We start from the raw sequence: 20,664 nt of genomic DNA on the forward strand, positions 1-20,664 counted from the left end.
CCAGTGAAGGAATAAGTAATATAATAATAAGTGGTTAGGATCATGGTCATGTGACATAATCTGGATGTGGACAGAGTCAGTCCTTGGGCCCTACCCTGTTCCTTCCCGAAGCCCTGACCTGACCAAAGAGGTGCGGCTGAGTTTGGACAGTCAGTCAGGAGCCAATGGACGATCATATGTGCCACTCAAAGTCTTGTTCAAAGGTTTGTTCAGCACAAAGGCATTCCACTAGAGTGTAACTGGAAGCTTATTTTTGACCAATACTCAACATTCGACCGAGAAACTGTTTTTTAACCGTCCATCCTCTCTCTCTCTCTCTCTCTCTCTCTCTCTCTCTCTCTCTCTCTCTCTCTCTCTCTCTCTCTCTCTCTCTCTCTCTCTCTCTCTCTCTCTCTCTCTCTCTCTCTCTCTCTCTCTCTCTCTCTCTCTCTGACAGGATTTCCTCCAGACACAAAGACCACCACGCACTGCCAAACAGATAAGCTTGGGCCTATGACTTGACACAAGGAGCCCATTCCTGTCATTCTTACTTTATTACAAAAGGTGTTGAGCTGCTGAGCCCTGAGATGAAACACATGTGCAAATAATTAACCCCCTCACATTCACACTTTAGAAATGAAAGATGGGAGGAGGCTTTAATGTACATTATATCAGTTAAAGCCTGGAAAGCCTTGATATGACTTAAATGCAGTTTTTCTTGCTTTAAGGGGTTTGTAGAATCATGTGAGAACAATCCTTAAACAGATGAAAAATGCTTAATGGTGCAGACACACTGAGCAGATGAGAGTTTGGGATGGTTTAAAGTAACTCATTGGCAGCATTAACGCTTCAGCAGGGAGAAAGTCTTCTTACCTTCCCATAATCGGTGGTGAGGACCAAGGACGAATCATCACAAGAGCTGACAGTGGAGGGGAGGAGCTGTTCTTTGTGTCTCAGCCAGACACGGGCCCCCTGCAACACAATAGGCAAAAACACATCATTAGCATCTGGGCACAGGGCTCATATTGGAGTCATCTGTTTGAGGAAGAAAGTACTGGACATTTGCATTACAATCGCATTTTCAGAAGAAAAGGAAAGGTTCAACCCAGAAATACACTAAAGAAATATCCCTATATGTTTAATATGAACATGGCAGGTGAGTAATAGCAGATATATTCTAGAAAAACTGGGATTACATCTACTGGTTTTCTTCCTTCACTGTCTTTCCCCCCATTTTTCTCTTTTTCTCAGCATTGCTCACTGCTCTCTGCCACATAGCTCCTCCCTCACCACACCAAACTGGCACAGTTATCCTCTTATTAAACTGTCATTGCCCTTTAGTAGAGAAAAGCTGTTTGCCAGGCCAAAGGGTGTGTCAGAGACTAGAACTAGAGTCATATACAGTACATTCAGTAAAACTGTCAAAAAGGCTTTCAGTCTTTGGTTGTGAGGGCTACTTCACTCCATAAAATAGAAAAATATGTACCCAAATGACAATTTGCCACTTTAGCAAATCAATCACTGCAAATGTTTCTATGCCCACATGCTTTCTTTTTTCTTATTTTCTGTATGTCCATCAGGCAAACCACAACTAGCTTCTTGCCACCAGCCCAGATCAGGTCCTGGTTCCAGATGGAGATTAACACCAGCACTACAGCTGATTTGGGCGTCCTGTCCTGTGTTTGTGTATCCATGTGTAGTCACCGACCTTCCCAGACATGTTTGTTAGCAGCTCAGTAACCAGAAGCAATAACAGGAATCTGAGGGCGATTGCTCAGACTGACTGTCATTTCCTTACAGTGGTGGAAGATACATTTATAGAACCGACTGCCTAGTGGATGAAAGTGAACGCCTGTGCGGTCTAAATTGTAAATCTTTAGGATGACTAGATGACACAGTCAAAAACAACAAATGTTGCCTTTTTTAAATATCTGAGGACCTTACTTGGTCTGCTCACACCCAGACTACAGCCAGGAAAGCTAATCAGCGCCTGTACCATCTTAGGCAGCTGAGGAAGTTTGGAGCCTCCCCAGCAATTTTACGATCTTTTTACTCTGCCACTGTGGGGAGTATCCTGACTAGTATGGCAGCGTGGTATGGCAACAGCTGCGAGAAGGACAGGAAGGCCATCCAAAAAGTGATCCGTGCTGCTGAGCGTTGCTGCGGCTCTGCTCTCCCATCCCTGGATGAACTCTATCAGAAGAGATGTTGGATTAGGGCTGTCAAGATTTTAAAAGACCCTTCCCACCCTGGCAGCTGCCTATTTCAGCTGCGGAAATCAGGCAAGCGAATCAGCATCATCATGACAAATACGGAAAGACTCAGGAGGAGTTTTTATCCACAAGCTGTTAAGGCTCCTTAATCAAAACATGACAAACTGCTCAATGCACCTTGCACTTTAAGCCCTGGATCTACTTTAGTGAGCACTTTAGTAGTACAAGGTTTTGTTACATTTATGAGTAGGGGTATCTGGTATCTTTTCCTTTAAGAAGCAGGTTTGTATTTCTTCAGTTTATGGTCTCAACTATAAATAATGTCATGCAAATTGATCTTTTTGGTTTTCAGTGTAAGATTTATAGGATGTGCACTTTGAAGATATGTGGCCTGTGAGTCACTCTTTCTTGTATAAAGCTTTTCTTTATCATCACCACCATTGAAGTGGCTGGAGAAAACACGCAGCAAAAGGGAATTGTGCGTCCAACAGAGCATAAAACTGAAGAGATCAATATGCATGGATTCCACTAGGAAACCTTATACAAGGTCACCACTTCCAGACATCAATCCTCATTAACTATTAACAACAGGCTGCCACGTGTGTGCACACACTCTCATCTGTGGAGCACAAATGTGTTTGCCACCGGGGTCAGAACAAAGATCGAGATGCTTTTGTTTAATACAAAAGATATCTACGTGAAATGCAATCTGCTTGTGCCAGTGCTGAATCACAGAGACAAAGAGGAAATTGGTCCAATAAATCAACTTGCTCAACAGCTCAGGGTGATGATTGGCTTCTATTCTTTTCTTTATGTTGTGATTTAGGCTTCCTTTTTGGACAAAGGGTCACTCAGTCCAACCAGCCAGTCTGCAAACCTACTTCCATCATCAAGGATTTTTTTTTTCTTCCAGTCGACTAATGGAGCGCAGCTAAATGTAGCTCTCTCAAACCACGGGGGAGAGCAGTGAGTGGGATAGAGGGGGTCGTGTAAATTAGGAGGAGGCTGAGGGGAAAGAGGAAGGACGCAGACACCTGATAATGTCCCGCCTTCCATTGTCTGGAAAAAGAGGCAGACAAACAGAAACATCAGGACATAAATATAACAGAGGCATTCTCCAACACGTGGCCACACATTAACTCAGTTTCCATTTCATTTGAGACGATTGGTGACTTCCATACCAGCGGATGACTGTGTCTGCCTGGTACCAGCCTGGCATGCATGCCCTATTCAGGGAAAAGTCGCTTCACGTGAGTTTGCTGAGGTCCAGTAAGGAGATTAATAGTGCTTACTCTATAGATTTTAAGAAGATCAGTTGCTGTTATGTAACTGTAAATCACAGGCACTTGAAATCCGCAGAATATTGCTGGTACTTGTCGTTTTGTAGATGCTGTTTGCACTCAGTGGAGCTGACAAAGCAAAAAAACATACAGGGAGTAGGTTATAACAAAAGGTAGATTATACGAGATGGTATACATAGTGAAACAGCAGGCAAGCCATGACATGGAAAGCAGTGAGATGGCTCATACTGCTGTGTGTATCTACACCACATTGCGGTATTGCTTCAACTGCAGTGACGCAAATTAAAAGGATAATTTTCCAAGAACTTGACTTGAATGGTTTAGTTGCTGAGTCAGTCTCAGTTTTCCATTCACATAAACAAAGAGAAGGCCAGTAACTATTTTATGGATGAAGACAGATTAAAAACTATTCACACAGCATGCTCATTGCACATGGTTCAGACCCAATCATTTCCATAATATGCGGTTAATTAAATGAGTCAACACTATATGGTAAACCAAAAGTCAAAAACAAGCCTGCCCATAAAGATGCCAATTCTGGCTTGGCTTGCTAGACCAGCGTCTGTCTGAGAGTTACTTGCTCTCTGGAGATCTGCCCACCAGGCACTATAATCTAAATTGTGCAGAAACAGCCACATCAGTAGATGCCTAACAAACAAAAAGCTGTATTAGTTTCATTTTGAACATGTATCAAATTCTATCAATCATTTTTAGCTCATATTAGTTTTTGTCATTTCAGTTTTTATTCTTAATTCTGAATACACTCATTAACATAATACTACATCAAAAAATACAAACTTGTTTTTCATTTATATATACATTCTAGTGTAGTAATTTAGAGATATAATAAAAAATAAATTAAAAGGGAGAAAAGTAAACACTATAGAGAAAAGTATAGACACAAAAATAAATACTCCAGCAACCCATGTTTTCTAATATCCTTTACCCTCTCTGAGATATTGCACCCTTATTTTATGCAAGAAAAGTATCCAAAATTTGACTTGCTTTGTCTTTTTAGCTCACATTCATAAGATTTTAACAAGCCAGCGCAGAACAAGGAAGCATTCATCCCTTTGTCTTAGTAAAAGTCAGCAGAAATGTCATGTTATGTCCGGAGTCAGCCATAAAGACCATTAGCTGTGAGGAGTGGTCATACTTTCATCATCATCCAAACATTTGGACATTATCTTAGATAAACACATGGAGTTGTCTAGAAGACAGTAAAATTTAAGTTGGTAGAAGTGGTGTGGTTCTCCAGTGACTACAGGGTTCAAGAAAGCCAAGAGCAGATGTGTTTGTCCATTTGTTTGCGTCTTTGTATGTGTGTGTGTGTGTGTGTGTGTGTGTGTGTGTGTGTGTGTGTGTGTGTGTGTGTGTGTGTGTGTGTGTGTGTGTGTCTAAAAAGTCTGAAGCTTGAGGGTATAAAGCAGAGATGAATTGTCTCAGCAACAGATGGTCTGACCAAAACTCCTCCCTCTTGCCCCCTCCATCCTCAGGAGCTCCGTCACTAAGTCAGGACAAAAGGCAACCATCTCTGACAGAGAGCTCAGAAGTTAACCAGGCGGAAATATCCCAAACAAAGACCAGCTGGGACGCACAACTAACCATTCGGACTAAACGTACTTCTTGCATAATAATCATTGAACATGAAAAGTACAGCATTAATCTTATAATGAAGCACAGCCTTCACTGGGTTTAATTATTAGGTAACTCCTAAGCCTCTGGTAACCAGATGTTTTAACAGCTCTATTAAAAAGCAAAGCTTAACTATCGCCTTGACATTTACAGTAGGGGTGCAAGATATATCGACTCAATATCGTTATCGCAATATCACGTTGCGCAATATTATATCTAGGAGTGCAAGATATATTGACTCAATAGCGTTATCACAATATATCGAAAGTGTTGCAATAAGTATGCAATATTTTGTTTATTTTGTGGAGCGCTGCATTCCGCATTCTGTTGGCTGTGTGGCTTAGTTGTGTTCGATTTAGAGCCCGCTTGAAACGCTATAATGATCATGTTTCATTGGCCAGTTACCATGCCACTTGCACACGTTAGCGCACGTCAGCGCACGGGTCCACTATGTGACAAACCCTATGGAGCGTACCACGTGTGTGCGTATTTCAACAGAGTGACGGTGTAAGTGAAGAAATAGATAGAGACAACAAAACGGAACGAATCAGAGAAGCGAAAGAAAAGTTGTGTCCTGTTCTCTGAAATAAACCTTGCGTTGTAAGAAAACTTGTTTAATTTGTTATGAATCTATTTTGATGCGTTTTCCTGTAACTTTTGTAATTTTACATATGTTTAAAAATATCTAAATTAATATCGATATCGCAATATTCATAATCAATATCACAATATCACAATATCACATTTTGTCAATATCGTACAACCCTAATTTCCAGCTCAAGCTAATTTCAAATTATTAAGGCTGCATGCCACTGAACACATGTAACACTGCTGAGGCAGAACACGCCTGACAGTAGTAATCTGACCCACCAAAACAGGACGCACGCCGACGTCCCATCATGCTCTCTGACCACTCGGGTGAATGATGTGATCCCAGAGTTAGAGGCTTAAGTTTCTGCAGCTTGTATAATGACATTAAGTTTAGAGATTTGCTAATGAATGAGCCTTAAATATTTAAGGGCATACACAGTACAAGGTGCCACAGCTCTTTCTCTGCTGTCTGGCGTGGCATGAGCGCAGGCAGTATCGGGTGATCGTATCAGACAGAACAAAAGAAAGCTAATTAACTCATCCTGACTTGGACACGGTTGAACAGTTATGATAAGCCGATTTCTTGGATCATAGTGTGGTTTTAAGGAGCCGTGAGTGAACGCCTGCACAGTGGACAGCAGTGCTGAGTGGCCACTTGAGGCTGGCTCCAAAAGGGATCAGTCCCCACAGACCCCCATGTTAAAATGCCCAACTTTACAGCAGAATTAAACACGTGTACAGCCTGGTACAAAAACGGATTTGGTCTCTAAAGTTAAGTTCTTTAAAGTTCAGCATAATTAAGGTCGTTCTGCTTTGAGTGACATGTGGGCTGCCGTCACAAGAGGCAAGCATAGACTATAGGCGTCATTCAGCTCGCCTCAGCTCCATCCACTCTCCACCTCTTTGCCCATTTTTGGATTAGCCGATGTCAGGCCCTGCAAAAATGGCAACGGCCGGAGCCACCGAGAGCTGCCCACTTTGAGCTTCATTTTGGCTCTTGAGAAATCGGTGACGTCATGGAGACTACGTCCATATTTTATACAGTCTATGGTCAGAATTGCCTGGCTAACAGACAAGTGCATCCAACTGGACACCTGACAAGCATCTCCTTAGTTGTGCAATGATAAACATAAGACCGGAATGTATCCACCAGTAACATATGTGCCCAAAAGAAACTAGCTGTTGCTGCTTTCACTTGTTCCTCTCAAATGTCCTTGCTTTTGTGTGCTCATTCAGGTGTATTTGTTTTGCAATTGTGTTTTTCTAAGATCGGAATAAACCTCAAAGTTTTCAATGACCTAATGCATCTCATTTAAAAGCAGATGTTCAAAAACACACACTCTCGTTTTTATATATATATATGACCATGATCCAGCGCTCATTTGCACCTTAAATACCAGGACGTAACAGCATTATCATAACAATAGAAAGGCATGAGGCCGAGTCACTAACCCTTTGTGACCTCAGAACACTGGCTGGATGGATCGCTTGCGTTTAAAAAGGTCAAACTGAGTATTATAGTATATCTTTTGTAGGTAAAATAGTTCAAACATTTTGCAGAAATTAGGCTTTTTAATTTGGTTGTAATGGATATATGCAAAGAATAATAAACAGGAATGCATGTAGCCAGTAGAATAAACAACAGGTAACAATGCAGAAGAGCATAGCCAAATTCAGGGATTGTAACCAAATCTCCTGCAATGCTGAGTGAATGGAATGAGGAGGATCCGCCAAGTAGCTGGCGAGATTAAACAAATGAGCTGACTGCAGCGTGGAGGGGAATCTGGGCAAAGGTCCCTCTTGTTCTTTGGCCACAAGCTTTCCAGTGCAGCAAAGCTGGATGTCCTACAAACAGTAAAACCTCAATAGAAAGTTACAGTTATCACAAACACAGAAAGACAGTTACTTATGATTTTTTTACTGCAACATTTTGACTCAGCTTCATCTTTGTCAGTATGCTGAGAGTTTTTTGATCTAAGGAAATTTTCTGAATTCAAATGTTATGTATTGTATATTATAATATATTATGTATTCATATATTTTTCCACTGTTCTTCTGAGCAGCTCCGCTGGGCCAATCAGGGGTTAGGTGCTGTTCTCAGGAACCCTTCCATTGAGGTTATTGAGGAAAATTTCTTGCACAAATTTTTCCAAGAATTTAGTAATGCAGCCCTCTGGCAACATGCTAGCTATTCAGCTGTCATCAGTCTCATCACATTGTATATAATTACTGACCAGCATAAAAAATAAATTAGGAATAACTAACGGTGATTTAATGCAAGTGTGATTCTGCAGGGCCCTTTTACAGTTTCTCTGTTTCCTCGTTGCCACTGTAACATCTGCCTGCTGGTGCCCGCAGCCAGCATGGGGTAAGGGTGGGGAAGGGCATGGTGTGTGACCGAGGGGTGAAATCAGATGATTAAAGGCAACCTTCAGCATCTGTGCTGGAAGACATATGAATTAATGATGGAGGGAGCAGCTGATCAGAAATTAGCTAATGGAGGAGGAGGAGTCCCTTGGGGAGAAGGGCTTCCCCCAGTCTGTGGTGGAGGGGGGAGTGAGAGGAAAAACGGGGAAAAAGGGTGCAGTTCATCAATTGTTCTTGACTCCGAGGAGCTGCCTGAACCCCCCCGCTGAGGAAGCTATAAACAGACTTAAAGAAGGATGGCCCCGATGCAGCAGCCTCACCAGTAAATCCGCGCTTCATTTGCATATTCATAGACTGTTTTTGTCAAAGCAGAAGGTCTGAGGATGATGAAGTTATGAATGCAACTGTGTCACTAGGTTAATGGAAATGCTGTCATCTCTGTCTTTTAAGCTATTTTCATTAACATACTAAATGGAGTCATAACATTCATCTAGCAAGTAAAGCAAATATGTGGAGCTGTGTGTGTGTGTGTGTGTGTGTGTGTGTGTGTGTGTGTGTGTGTGTGTGTGTGTGTGTGTGTGTGTGTGTGTGTGTGTGTGGTAGTGTTGTTGTGTCTGTTGTCTGTCTGTTTCTGTCTGCGTGGTAGTGTTGTTGTGTCTGTTGTCTGTCTGTTTCTGTCTGCGTCTGAAGAGATTATATATTGAAGAGAATCTGCATAACAAATGATGCCTTCAGGAGCACAGAAAGAAGAAGAGGAACACTTGACACTCTCCTGGCACAGTGCCCTGCTTTACATCCTTATCCTGTGATGACATGTTTCCCTTCCACTACTGTTCTACACATTACAGTATAAGTATGATCCTGTGCTCAGGGTTATGATACTTTTTTAAACAACATTACGGGTTCCAGGATGGGACAAAGAGGGCCACATATGATGTGATTACTGCATGTTTGATTGGATTGTCAGCTAAGCTCCATGACTTTGAATATCTACACAGCCACCTGGCATTCCTCCTCCTGTCTGTCATCTACGTACTGTATCTAGCCTTCTCTGTACTCATCCGTGGACTTCAATGGGGTCACACAGCAGGAATCCCAGAGATATTCCAGGAATGCTGTTCAGTCAGGACTGTCAGAGACTGAGCATGTGTGTGTTTGACTGCTTGAGTCATCTGGGGCACAGGCCAGTGGGGTAGTGGTTGTTAAGGTTGACTGGAGTCATCGCTAGGCGACCTGGCTCCTGTTACATTGCCTTTGACCTTCACTCATACCTTCCACTGTCCCAGATTGATCTTTATGGCTCCTGGGACCCTCCTGTCTTACACGGTTTATACATTTTAGGCATGCGTTGGATTGCTGACACAATTATTGATTAATCAAATTACATTGTAGATAACTGATTATTCATTTTTAAGAAACTATATGGCGTCCTGTTGTCTTCTGTCTGTATATTTTAACACATAGCCTACCATATGTCTTGCTGTTTCCTGATGCTCTGGTCTCAAATCATATGGCCAAAGGACTACAGTTAAAAAGTATCCAGCTGGCTAGCACTGGCACATTTACAGAAATGTTGATTAATGTACATTGTCCTTACAAATAAAAAAAACATAAATATTTGCCCGTTACAGCTTCTCAAAAATGTGACGTGCTTGCTTTTCTCTCATTTTAAATTGAATATCTCTGGATGTATTCTGGGCATTTGTCATTATTTTGCCAGTTTTTAGACTGGTGAGTTACAATATATTTACACACAGAGACAGATCCAAATTAGTCAGGCAAGTCACTGATTGACAGAAAACTAATCAGCATCTATTTTTATTAGTGATTTATCAATTATTACATGGAAAATGCCAGACATACTTTGATTAAAGCTTCTCAAATGTTAGGATTTGCTTCTTTCATCTTATGTGATAGTAAACGGAATATATTTGGGGTTTGGACTGTTGGTCGGACAAAACAAGCAATGCAGTGGTGGTCACGATCATGTAACTGTGCCCAAAACGATTGAGGTTGTGCAGCATTTGAAAATTCAAGTGTCTCGGTCCAGGAATGGATGAACAAAGACTAAGAAAGACTGCTACCTTTTTTCTCTTCATTGGGAATATGGAGAGTATTTTTGAATTACGTCCGAGGATGACAATGTGAAGGAAGGTTGGGTTCAAGTGGGAGAAACTAACATAATATAGAGTCTTGAAAACACGGAACATTTCTCCACATGCAAATCTCAGTATCAGTACGTACGACTCTAAAAACAACCTCAGGCCAAACCACACACACTCATTTCTAATAAAACAGACTGGGGATGGATGGGAAAGCAAACAGGTCATGACTGTGGATTGTGCCATGCTGTGTTGTGTGCTTCTTTTAAGCACCAAGGTGCCTGTTAGACACTTCAGGCCATGGCAGTCAAGACTCAAGCAGTGTGGGATGTGTACTTAGGGGTGTTAGTCCTGAAATTAAAATACTGTAACAGTAACCTCATCATGAGGGAGTCAACAATTTTACAGTTTTAAATAAATATATTTTACCTTAGGCTTTATTCCCCTGTGGTTGTGATTAACTTACACACATAGGAAAATATAATACACAGGCAAGTGTGTCGAGACATACTCCATACCGTAATAGGCTGCCTCTGTGCGCAGTAATCATAGGGGGCTAAAAAAGGAAAGTCAACATCTGGCCTGGGAGCAGTAATCACAGGTTGGCTGTTATTAAGCTGCCAGGCGAGACCTCTGAACTTAGAGAATTTAAGCTACACTCATTACCAGCTCACTGTGTCTGTCAGCTGAAGAAGCCAAAGGTGAAGGCCAAGAGACATTTATTGTGTGATGGGTTAGTAGCGATAAACAGCAACTTTAATTTTCTTTCAAAATCCGGCCGCACAAACACACTGCACGCTAATCTGGTAAAAAATAAATTGTTGTGTTCGAGGAGTGGCGGGATGGATCTGGCATATAGTCCAGATTCACCTGCTGGAGATGTACAGGGGCATTACTGAAAATCTTATTGAGAGAAGAAGAAGAGACATGACAACATACTAAACACATACAGCTGCCACACAGGTAACATGAGCAGAACAGTGTGACTTATCATTTAGAAACCTCTCTGGTGACAGAGAGACAGCAATTTGTTTTGTAATGTATTATATTTCACTGCAAATGTTGAGATGTGGAAAAAAAAGTTCAGTATTTTGAGAAATATGCTTGTCGTTTTCTTGCAGAGTTTAAAGAAATGATCAATAACTCTCTCCCAGAATGTCAAACATAAACAGCTTTCTCCTCTCAAATAGTTGTTTTTGTTAACCCCCTTGAAGAAATATGCCATTTCTACTCTTCCATGTCCCCGTTGAACATGAGCTATTGCTTCTACAAGTCCAGACATAACTGCAAGACTGTACCATGATTTTTTCATTAAATTCACAGATTTGGCAGACAATGGTTGAGGATGTTCTCTTTCATCACAGCCTTGTTGAGATGGCAAGACATTTAGAGATTCGCCCAAGCGTCCTAAGGTGATTTATATTTCAGAGAATGACACACCCAGGACTGCCCTGACACACACACACACACACACACACACACACACACACACACACACACACACACACACACACACACACACACACACACACACACACACACACACACACACACACACACACACACACACACACACACGGTGTGCAGGAAGGATGGGTGTTGGAGAGTAGATTGAATGTTACCAGTATGTTTTTTTTTTATGAGCTGTGTATTGTGAACATATAATCTGACGTTTTCTGTTAAAACTGAGAGACTAGAGGGAGTGGAACAAATGGGGAAAGTCAGACTGGATGTCAGTGAAGGTCAGCTATTAAAGGAATAGCTCAACATGTTGGGAAATGCGCTAATTTGATTTCTGGCCAGGAGTAAGATAAGAAGATGGATACAGTATCTATCTTCTCATCTAACTCGGCAAGACATTGAATAAAATGTCAAAAAATTGCTTTGGGTGTACAAGAAGACAAGACCACCAGAGACTCCACATCATACAGCAACTGTTGGTCCATCATCATTAACAAGCTCCTGCGCTGCATTATTCGTTGTTTATTAACAAACTGGAAAGATGTTCTTTTTCTTTTTTTTGCCACAAATACACATACGGCTTTGTCTAAAAAGCTTGGTGATGTAGCAAGTTAAAGCTAAAGTCAACAGCATGGTGTCAGCAGGAGGTTATCACAGCACTGAGCTCCCCATGTGATGGTCAGCTCGCTGATAGACAGGGGTCAGGTTACTGATAGAGACACAAGAAATGCAAACACAAGCTAGCGGGATGAAAAGGCTAGATTTAGACTATTACCAAACAGCTGATTCTAGTTTCAAAGCAGACTTTACATGTAAAAAATAAAACTATTAATGCTAAAATGGAAAATTCAAATGTTCATTATGATCGATGGTTTCCAAACCTAAACCGCCTCCCCTAAAACCAGGCATCTGTGTCATTATGAGAAAGGATTATCCATGTTATTTGGTGTGTGGTAAGACAATGCCTGTTGGTAATTAGTCCCAGTGCTCTTGTGACAGATTAAACCACCTCCAGACCGTACTAAAGCTTCAGGAGTTCTGCTGACACACACATAAACCACTGCCTTAATAATACCTCCCTCTGTTTGTTCATAAACAACCGGCTGTTAATTCACCTCACTTCAAGACAGTCTATTGTTTGAAAATCCCCTTGTTTGATGCTTTAATGCACACAATAACCACTTCAACTTTGATTACAAGCTACGACAGAAACAATTCAAAGAAATGCAGGATTCATTAGCCATTTTTGTACTTTTCCTTCCTTACATCCTAACTTCACTTCCTGACTTCCTTCCTAACTCCATCAGCCGTCTGCATGGCTGGAAGTGAAAAGTGATGATCTCAGATTCTCAGCTCTCTAAAGTGGCAGCTGGAGGAAGTGACAACTGGGTAGAAAAGACCCTGGGTAGAAAAATAGTCCAACCTCCATAGTAGGTTGGCCTTTCTCACATTACCCATTTCAACACAGAATGCTTAGCGAACATGCCGACCCACGGCTCCAGCTTCAAAGAACTAGACATAAACAGCACATAGGGCAGTTAGGGATGTTTCAGGATGGGGAGAATGAGAATGTGTCTGTGTCTGTGTGTGTGTGTGTGGGGGGCGGTGGTGATGGTGTGAAACCTAAAGCCTTGTCACCACACCTCTACAATGCATAGATGACAGGCTGGCCATGACCGGGAATTTCAGGGGTCAGGGATGGGAATCTAGGATTCCCTCTGTCAGAGTATCTCTTAAGAGAAAGGAATTTGGAGTGTAATGCAGGGAAGGAGTTAACGGGTGTGGAAAGGTCCTTGTGTGGCTTTACAGTGTGTAGCAGCTGCTGCTATAAAGGAACTGATTACTAAGTTTAGAAATGCACATAGCTGGGATTCAACTTCGTCAACAGGATGCTTCACAAAGACATAAAACATCAAAGGGGTCCCATGTTTAAATACAGATGTGGGACTATATTACAGGGATTTCCTGACTTATGAAAGTATACAATAACCAAACCCAGCAGTCTGGCAGAAGTTAGAAGACGCAGACAAGATCTGTAACACACGCCAGGTATTTTTGTGTGTTTAGTGGGTCATATCCATTCAGAGGACGGATTGGGTGTGGAGTAAAGGCAGTGTCGCTGAGGGTTTTACGGTGTTGTGTCAGCTCCTGAGAGGAAAAGCCACTCTGATGGACAGGATGGGCTTTCAGGATAAACCTCTGAGTACACACCCTTGTACCTGCCCCTCCTCTTACTCTCTAACCCCGTCACCATCTTTACCGTCGCCAACGGTGACGTGCGAGAGAAAGCTGACTCTAGATTAGAAGTAGACTAACTGACATTTGATAATCACTGGTCAGCGTTCATTTCGATTAGCCGAATCTGCAAAAGAATGTCCCTTCTCAGATCAAGAAGCAGATTTAAACATATGCAAAGGCTTAAAAAAGACAATCAAATCATTCATGGTTTGACACCTACATCATGTTAGCTGTCAGAATCAGACTGATTGATTCACTGGATGCACACAGTGATGAATCACACCTAAGATTTATCCTGCTGCATTTGTTTTCACTGGGTCGAATTTAATCCTCGTCTTACTTCACCTCCAGAATTCCTGCTTAATTAAATCCACACTGGTTGCACTGACATGTTCAGGAAGTTGGTTTCTTTTCATGACCCTAAAGTCATTTAAAAAAAAATAAAATAGGACAGTTCATTCATTCATTTTACTGCACATTTCATAAAAATGTAAAACAACCACTACAAATACCCTAGGGCTGGGCAATATATCGATATTATATCGATATCATGATATGAGACTAGATATCGTCTTAGATTTTGGATATCGTAATATCGTGATATGACATAAGTGTTGTCTTTTACTGGTTTTAAAGGCTGCATTGCAGTAAAGTGATGTACTTTTCTGAACTTACCAGACTGTTCTAGCTGTTCTATTATTTGCCTTTTTCCCACTTAGACATTATGTGCACATTACTGATGATTATTTATCTAAAATCTAAGTGAAGATATTTTGTTAAAGCCCCAATTGTCAACCCTAGAATATTGCCGCAATATCGATATTGAGGTATTTGGTCAGGAATATCGTGATATCTGATTTTTTCCATATCGCCCAGCCATAAAATACCCCTATTTTGCTGCTTTTTCTGGGCATTATATCCTTCCTCTGGACAACATATCAATAAATAAAATTAGATTATTTTGTAGGTAAGTGAAACTCTGGAACTAAGCACTTCCTTTATTTTCAAATTATTAAATACATTTTAAAAAGTGAATATAATAACTGCGACTTTTCCAAGGTTCTACATAGCTTTGGTCAAACAGGAATCTCTGTCATGTCAAAGGATGAATGACAATGAATTAGCCTAATATTATCCCTACATATCAGTTTAAAGGAACACGCCGACTTATTGGGAATTTAGCTTATTCACCGTAACCCCCAGAGTTAGACAAGTCCATACATACCCTTCTCATCTCCGTGCGTGCTGTAATGCTGTCTGACGGCTCCAGCGGCATCAGGCCAGCACAGAACATCAGGTAATGGTTCCAGTAATCCTACTGCTTCGAATAAGTGACAAAATAACGCCAACATGTTCCTATTTACATGTTGTAATTTATAGAGTCACAGCGAGTACAAAAAACAACGTAACATGAGACTACATGAGAACAGAGCCGTCTTCTAACTGTAAACAAACCGGGAACTATATTCTCAGGCGGAAGAATATAGTACTTGGGCGGAGTGATATGCTTGCAGCAAGCCTGTCTGAGAATATAGTTCCCGGTTTGTTTACTGTTAGAAGATGGCTGTGTCTCATGTTACGTTGTTTTTTGTACACGCTGTGACTATACAAATCACAACATGTAAATAGGAACATGTTGACGTTATTTTGTCACTTTTGTCACAATTCGGAGCAGTAGGCTAGTTGGAACCAGTTACCTGCAGGATCTGTGCTAGGCTAAGCTAATGCTGGAACCGTCAGGCAGCGTTACAGCACGCACAGAGACGAGAAGGGTATGTATCGACTTGTCTTACTCTGGGGGTTACGGTGAATAAGCTAAATTCCCAATAAGTTGGCGTGTTCCTTTAAAGCTATAGGTCTCTTACAGTTCAAGTATGGAGCATGAAGCAGGAAACAGCATAATCCAGGAGTCACCTCCGAAAACACTGCACCTACAAAACACAGCTCATCACTGAGGGTCAAGTACTGCTGATGCTGTTGGTAGAGAATGCAGGAGGTGAGTGGTGCGACTATGAGAGGAGGAGACTCACATCACTATCACTAAGGTGTGTCAGGGCCTAACACACACTGTCTCTGTGTGTGTGTGTGTGTGTGTGTGTGTGTGTTCCCTTCTCTTGAGTCACAGGAGGATGACATAGCAGGCCTATAGCCAGTCTCTACATAGCTTCTATGTGTGTGAGTGTGTCGGTGTCTGGGCTGAGTTGTAGATGACACATCCAACCAACAGTACACGGAAACACACTCTGCGTTTACAGGCACTGGATTGTCCATAAACTAAAACTATAAAAGAGGAAACAGAGAATGAAGAATGCTGTCACATGAGTCCTATTTGTTTTTGTATTGTCAGTAATGAGATTATCTGGGGCAGAATTGAAGGATATATATATATATATATATATATATATATATATATATATATTTCTTTTTTTTCAAGTGATGTATAGCAAGCTGAGGCTTGTTGGGATATTACAGTTACCATTACAGCTGCATCCTGCAGACTAACCCAGTGCTTGTGATATTTATATTAATGTCTGAGAAAGCATCACGACCACAAACATAGCACACTGAATGTCACAAAGTGGTGCTTTTTGGTGATACATTTGCTAACACTTTACAGAGGCTAAAAAAACTGGACCAGCCAGGCTTAGGCACGCGCAGAACACAACATAACGTTAGTAAAAACAAAACAAAGACCGTGGCGGTCCCAATATAAATAGGGGCCACGTTGAGAGTAGAGAGCAAATACAAAACAATGTTTCTGTCTGGAGAAAGTCATTTTAACTTACCTCTAAAAAGAATGTATCCATTTTCTCGGTGCCCAAACCTCACGTCCCTTTGTAGTCTGAGTTCAGGGTACCACGGTTGAGGAGGAGAGGAAGCTGTATTCCCAAATGATTTCCATCCGCGTCGTTAGTATAAAGAAAAGTTCTTCTTCCCGTGCCCCCCCTCCCCACCGCTCAAAAGACTCGAGTCATTTGCAGTCCTATTTTCCTACACTTAAGAGTTGTCTTCACTGTTTGTTGGGTGTCCCGTGAAGCCTGTATGGGGCTGTGCTGTGTTGCTGTGCTGTCTAGTCGTTTCAATGAAGCCGGCACATTATGCACAGAGGCGGAGCCTGCAGGGTCACAGACCTCCCCTCGGCATACGCCCTCTTTGTGTCCATTCCTACAAAGGGTCTGATTATTTTAAAAGATGTGCACATTTTTCCCTCGTTATTGAGCACACACACACACACACACACACACACGCTTACTCTAACGAATATTTAAGACAGGAATATGTGTACAATTGTGAACTGTTGCAAAATGAATAACAGGTTCATTTCTGCAGCACACGGAATTCACTCCCAGTTACCCAAGCATGTAGCCTACTAAACCGAGGATGAGAAGAATCATTATTTTGACTTCCTCCTTTGGGAAAAATAAACTGAGAAGGAAGAGGAAGAGGCAGATCAGGGGGAGCGAGTTGGCTTTGTTTTAGTCAATGATTGTTCACCAAGTGATGTGGGTCTCAGGACGTGCAGTCTGATTTTGGTGCATGCCATTTGTAAATGCTGTGTAATACAGGCATTTTGTGATAAAGGCTGAAATGAATAGACCAACTTTTGGGTAGGCTGGTCCAATTGATGAGAGTATAACAAACTGTCAAATACTGATAGTTGGCAATTATGCATGGCATCAGATTCATATTTATTCTTTCATCAAAAGTATTTTATTTAGTGGAGGTTATTTATAAATGGCTGATTTGTGTCAAGACAAAATTAAAGACACATTTGAGTCTGGCGTTTTGGTGATACAAATTGACTAGCTAGTGAGAAGATAGCTTTTAATTAAGCCTATTTGTTGTTCATGGGATGTCATTATGATGTGTAAATTCATACATTGTGACAACATTAAACTAAACAACTCCAATAACCAACTAATGCTGTGTTTCCACTGCAGGGTACAGCTCTGCTAAACTCTACTCGGCTTGCTCTTTTTTGATTTTTTTTCATAAACAGATGTTGTGGATAGTAACTGGTATCTGGTACTTTTTTTTAGTACCACCTCGGTCAAGGTTCCTGAGCTGATACTAGAAGGTGGAGTTAAAGCACTGCAGTCCACTGATTGGTCAGAGAGAATCGTCACTACCGTGACACGGAATATCCTGCACAAACCCTGAATTTTGAAATAGCCAAGCTACCATCAATAGCGACCGCAATTTTTTATTCACGAGCTACAGATTTAAAAAAATGGCATCCAAGCTAAACAACGCTGACGTTCAGCTCAGGTTATACCACCTCAGTTTCACGCAGCGGCGCAATGGCGATCAGCTGAGAATGCTTTGGGCACTATCTGCAGCGGAAAACAAAATAGAGAAAAAGACCTGGTACCTAAAGTCAGTAAGAGTCAAGTAGAGCCGCACCACGTAGTGGAAACACGGCATGAGATTTTTGTTTTAGGCCTTTTATTGATAAAGCAGCTTAGATGTGAGAGAGGGGGGGATGACATGTAGCAAAGGGCTGCAGGTTGGAGTTGAACCTGTGGCCACTGTGGTGAGAAATAAACGTCTGTACATGGGGTGCACACTCTACCAGATGAGCTACCCAAGCACCCACATGGCATTAGATCTAGCTTGCTAATGCCTAAATTTAGCTTTCAGCCAATATTAGCTCATTGGTTTTCTGGCCCACACATGAATTGTATTTTTGAGTCTTATGGCTTAGCCCCATATAAAACAATAATGCCAGCCAGAGCAAAACAGGAAAAGGTTGGTGAAAAAAGCTGACCACCTAGCATGCTAACGACCCAAATATTTTCTCAAGAGATGGAGAAGCAAATACAGAGCAAACATTGTACTCACATCGGATGGGTAGCCTGCATGTGGCTGAATACAAAGTGAATTTTACTTGCATTATTTTTGCAAATTAGACTGCTGGACTGGTTGTGCAGTTTGTATTTATTTCCTTCAAGCAGCCAATGTGCTGACCATAAATACGCTGTAGCTAGCTCGGGATGTACACATCAACTGTGGTGGAGAGTAGAAGTGTGTGTTATGTGAGAGCTGAGACTCTGATATCAAAACTATGGGAACCCAGCTGCCTGAGGCCAAATAAAAATAAAAGATTGATTTACATAATTACTGACGTTTTCTTTTCAGGGTGCTGTTCCGTTTTTTTCACTTCTGAGATAATGATTACCTACAGTATTCATGAGTGAAAGTAGATTATTTGCATGAAAGCAAACGCATTGGGCATGAAGGTGATTGTGCACAAGCTGGTAAACTAACCAGAAATATTATCGTACACTTTCTTCACTGTCACCAGATGGAATCTTACTGGTTGTCTTTTAAGCTTATACAATTAATTTAGAGGAAAAACACAAGCTTTTAATCTGCGACCTTATGCCAGAAAGATCAGCCACTCACTCATGACCGGTAGATAACAGTGGATAGACAGACACAAACTATATATGCAGTATTCATAAAAGAGATCCAGACAAATTGTGTTGCCTCTGTTATGTAATCAGTGTTGACTGTGTGGCAGCTAATGAAGTGACATGGCAGAACTCAGTCTCTGAAATGTATTTGATAATGTTGTTTAGAGCTACAAAAGCCTGGCGGCTTTGTTGCATCATGTTCTCCCATCTGAGCATTATTTTAAAACAGAAATGCCAAAAAATTATTTTAGTTTATTTATCTATTTATTGTACTTTGAAGCCAATTCATCTTATTCTTCTCCTTTTTAAACTTATTTGGACTTCTCAGGATTTTGTTTTTGGTGGTGTCAAGGTAAATGTGGTGATATAGTTTTGTGAATGTATAGTTAGGTTAACACTAGGGTATAACGTAACAGTGTAAGTAACTTACAGAGACCAAATAACAACCCCTAAATCTTACAAATGCTCTTCAATTTATCTTTCAATTATTGATGAACTCTGGGTGAATTCAAGGTATTTTTGAGGGGCTTGCCCTTATACTCGCATTTTAAATTACATGTAATGATTTAAAGTAGGCCTGTGTATTGATATGCCTTTCTAGCTCCTTTTTACAATGTTCAAGCCCATTTAAGGATGTATAATGTTTTTAGTTGGTACAAGATTGGACAAGTTTGATATAGTGAGTCAGTAATTCCCGATTATGAGGATCAGCTTTAATAAGAACAACTCAATCATTGTCAGTGTTCCTGTAAGGACTTTAAGAGAATAATACTTGAACAATCCTTTTGCCAATCCACTCAGAGAACTTTTGAATGTGGCAGTTCTGACAGGGTGCTTAACCAGACCAGTCAGGTTCTCCTTTCTCACTCACTGCATGTTTGACTTGTTTCTGGATAGATATTCTTTTTTTTCTTCAAACTATGTCATTTACTGAACATACTTGTAAATCAGATATATAGGAGCATCATATAGTTAGATCAGATAAGGACATAGCAATAATGCAACAAAGGGCCATTTGCAGCATTTTTTAAATACACGCATATGTAAACAGTAACATTTCTTTGTAACTGCTGATTAAAAATGTTGGCTCATGTGCATGTGCAGTCTATTCAATTTAGTTTATAAATGTTCTTAGAAGTAAATGTATTATCAGTTGCAGTGCTAGCTATGTTTGATTTTTGAAAATTGAGTTGTGGCAAGTACTTAAAGTTAAAGTCATATTTCGTTCTGGATCCCAACATAGAGCACAGTTTAGTATTGAAACATCAACATCTGCTTGGAGTAAGATTTAGGATTTGTGAGTGGCAATGTATTGGGCATCTTGATGACAGAATAAACTTACATTACAACTTACTTAAAC

At 40.9% G+C, this 20,664-nt stretch overlaps 1 protein-coding gene across 1 annotated transcript in view; it reads right to left on the reverse strand.

Moving 5' to 3' along the window:
• Positions 1-17,000, reverse strand: part of myo10l3 (myosin X, like 3) — a 56,266-nt gene extending 39,266 nt beyond the window's left edge. Inside the window, exons 1-2 of the mRNA XM_028591214.1 lie at positions 16,674-17,000; positions 853-951 (exon numbers count right to left, since the gene is read on the reverse strand). Coding sequence (XP_028447015.1) covers positions 853-951; positions 16,674-16,694 — 120 coding nt within the window. The 5' untranslated portion in view covers positions 16,695-17,000. The remainder of the gene's footprint in view (positions 1-852; positions 952-16,673) is intronic.
• Between the last annotated feature and the right edge of the window lie 3,664 nt (positions 17,001-20,664).

The sequence above is a fragment of the Perca flavescens genome, chromosome 11 (genome assembly GCF_004354835.1).
Source record: "Perca flavescens isolate YP-PL-M2 chromosome 11, PFLA_1.0, whole genome shotgun sequence".
In the NCBI taxonomy this organism is placed as follows: domain Eukaryota; kingdom Metazoa; phylum Chordata; class Actinopteri; order Perciformes; family Percidae; genus Perca; species Perca flavescens.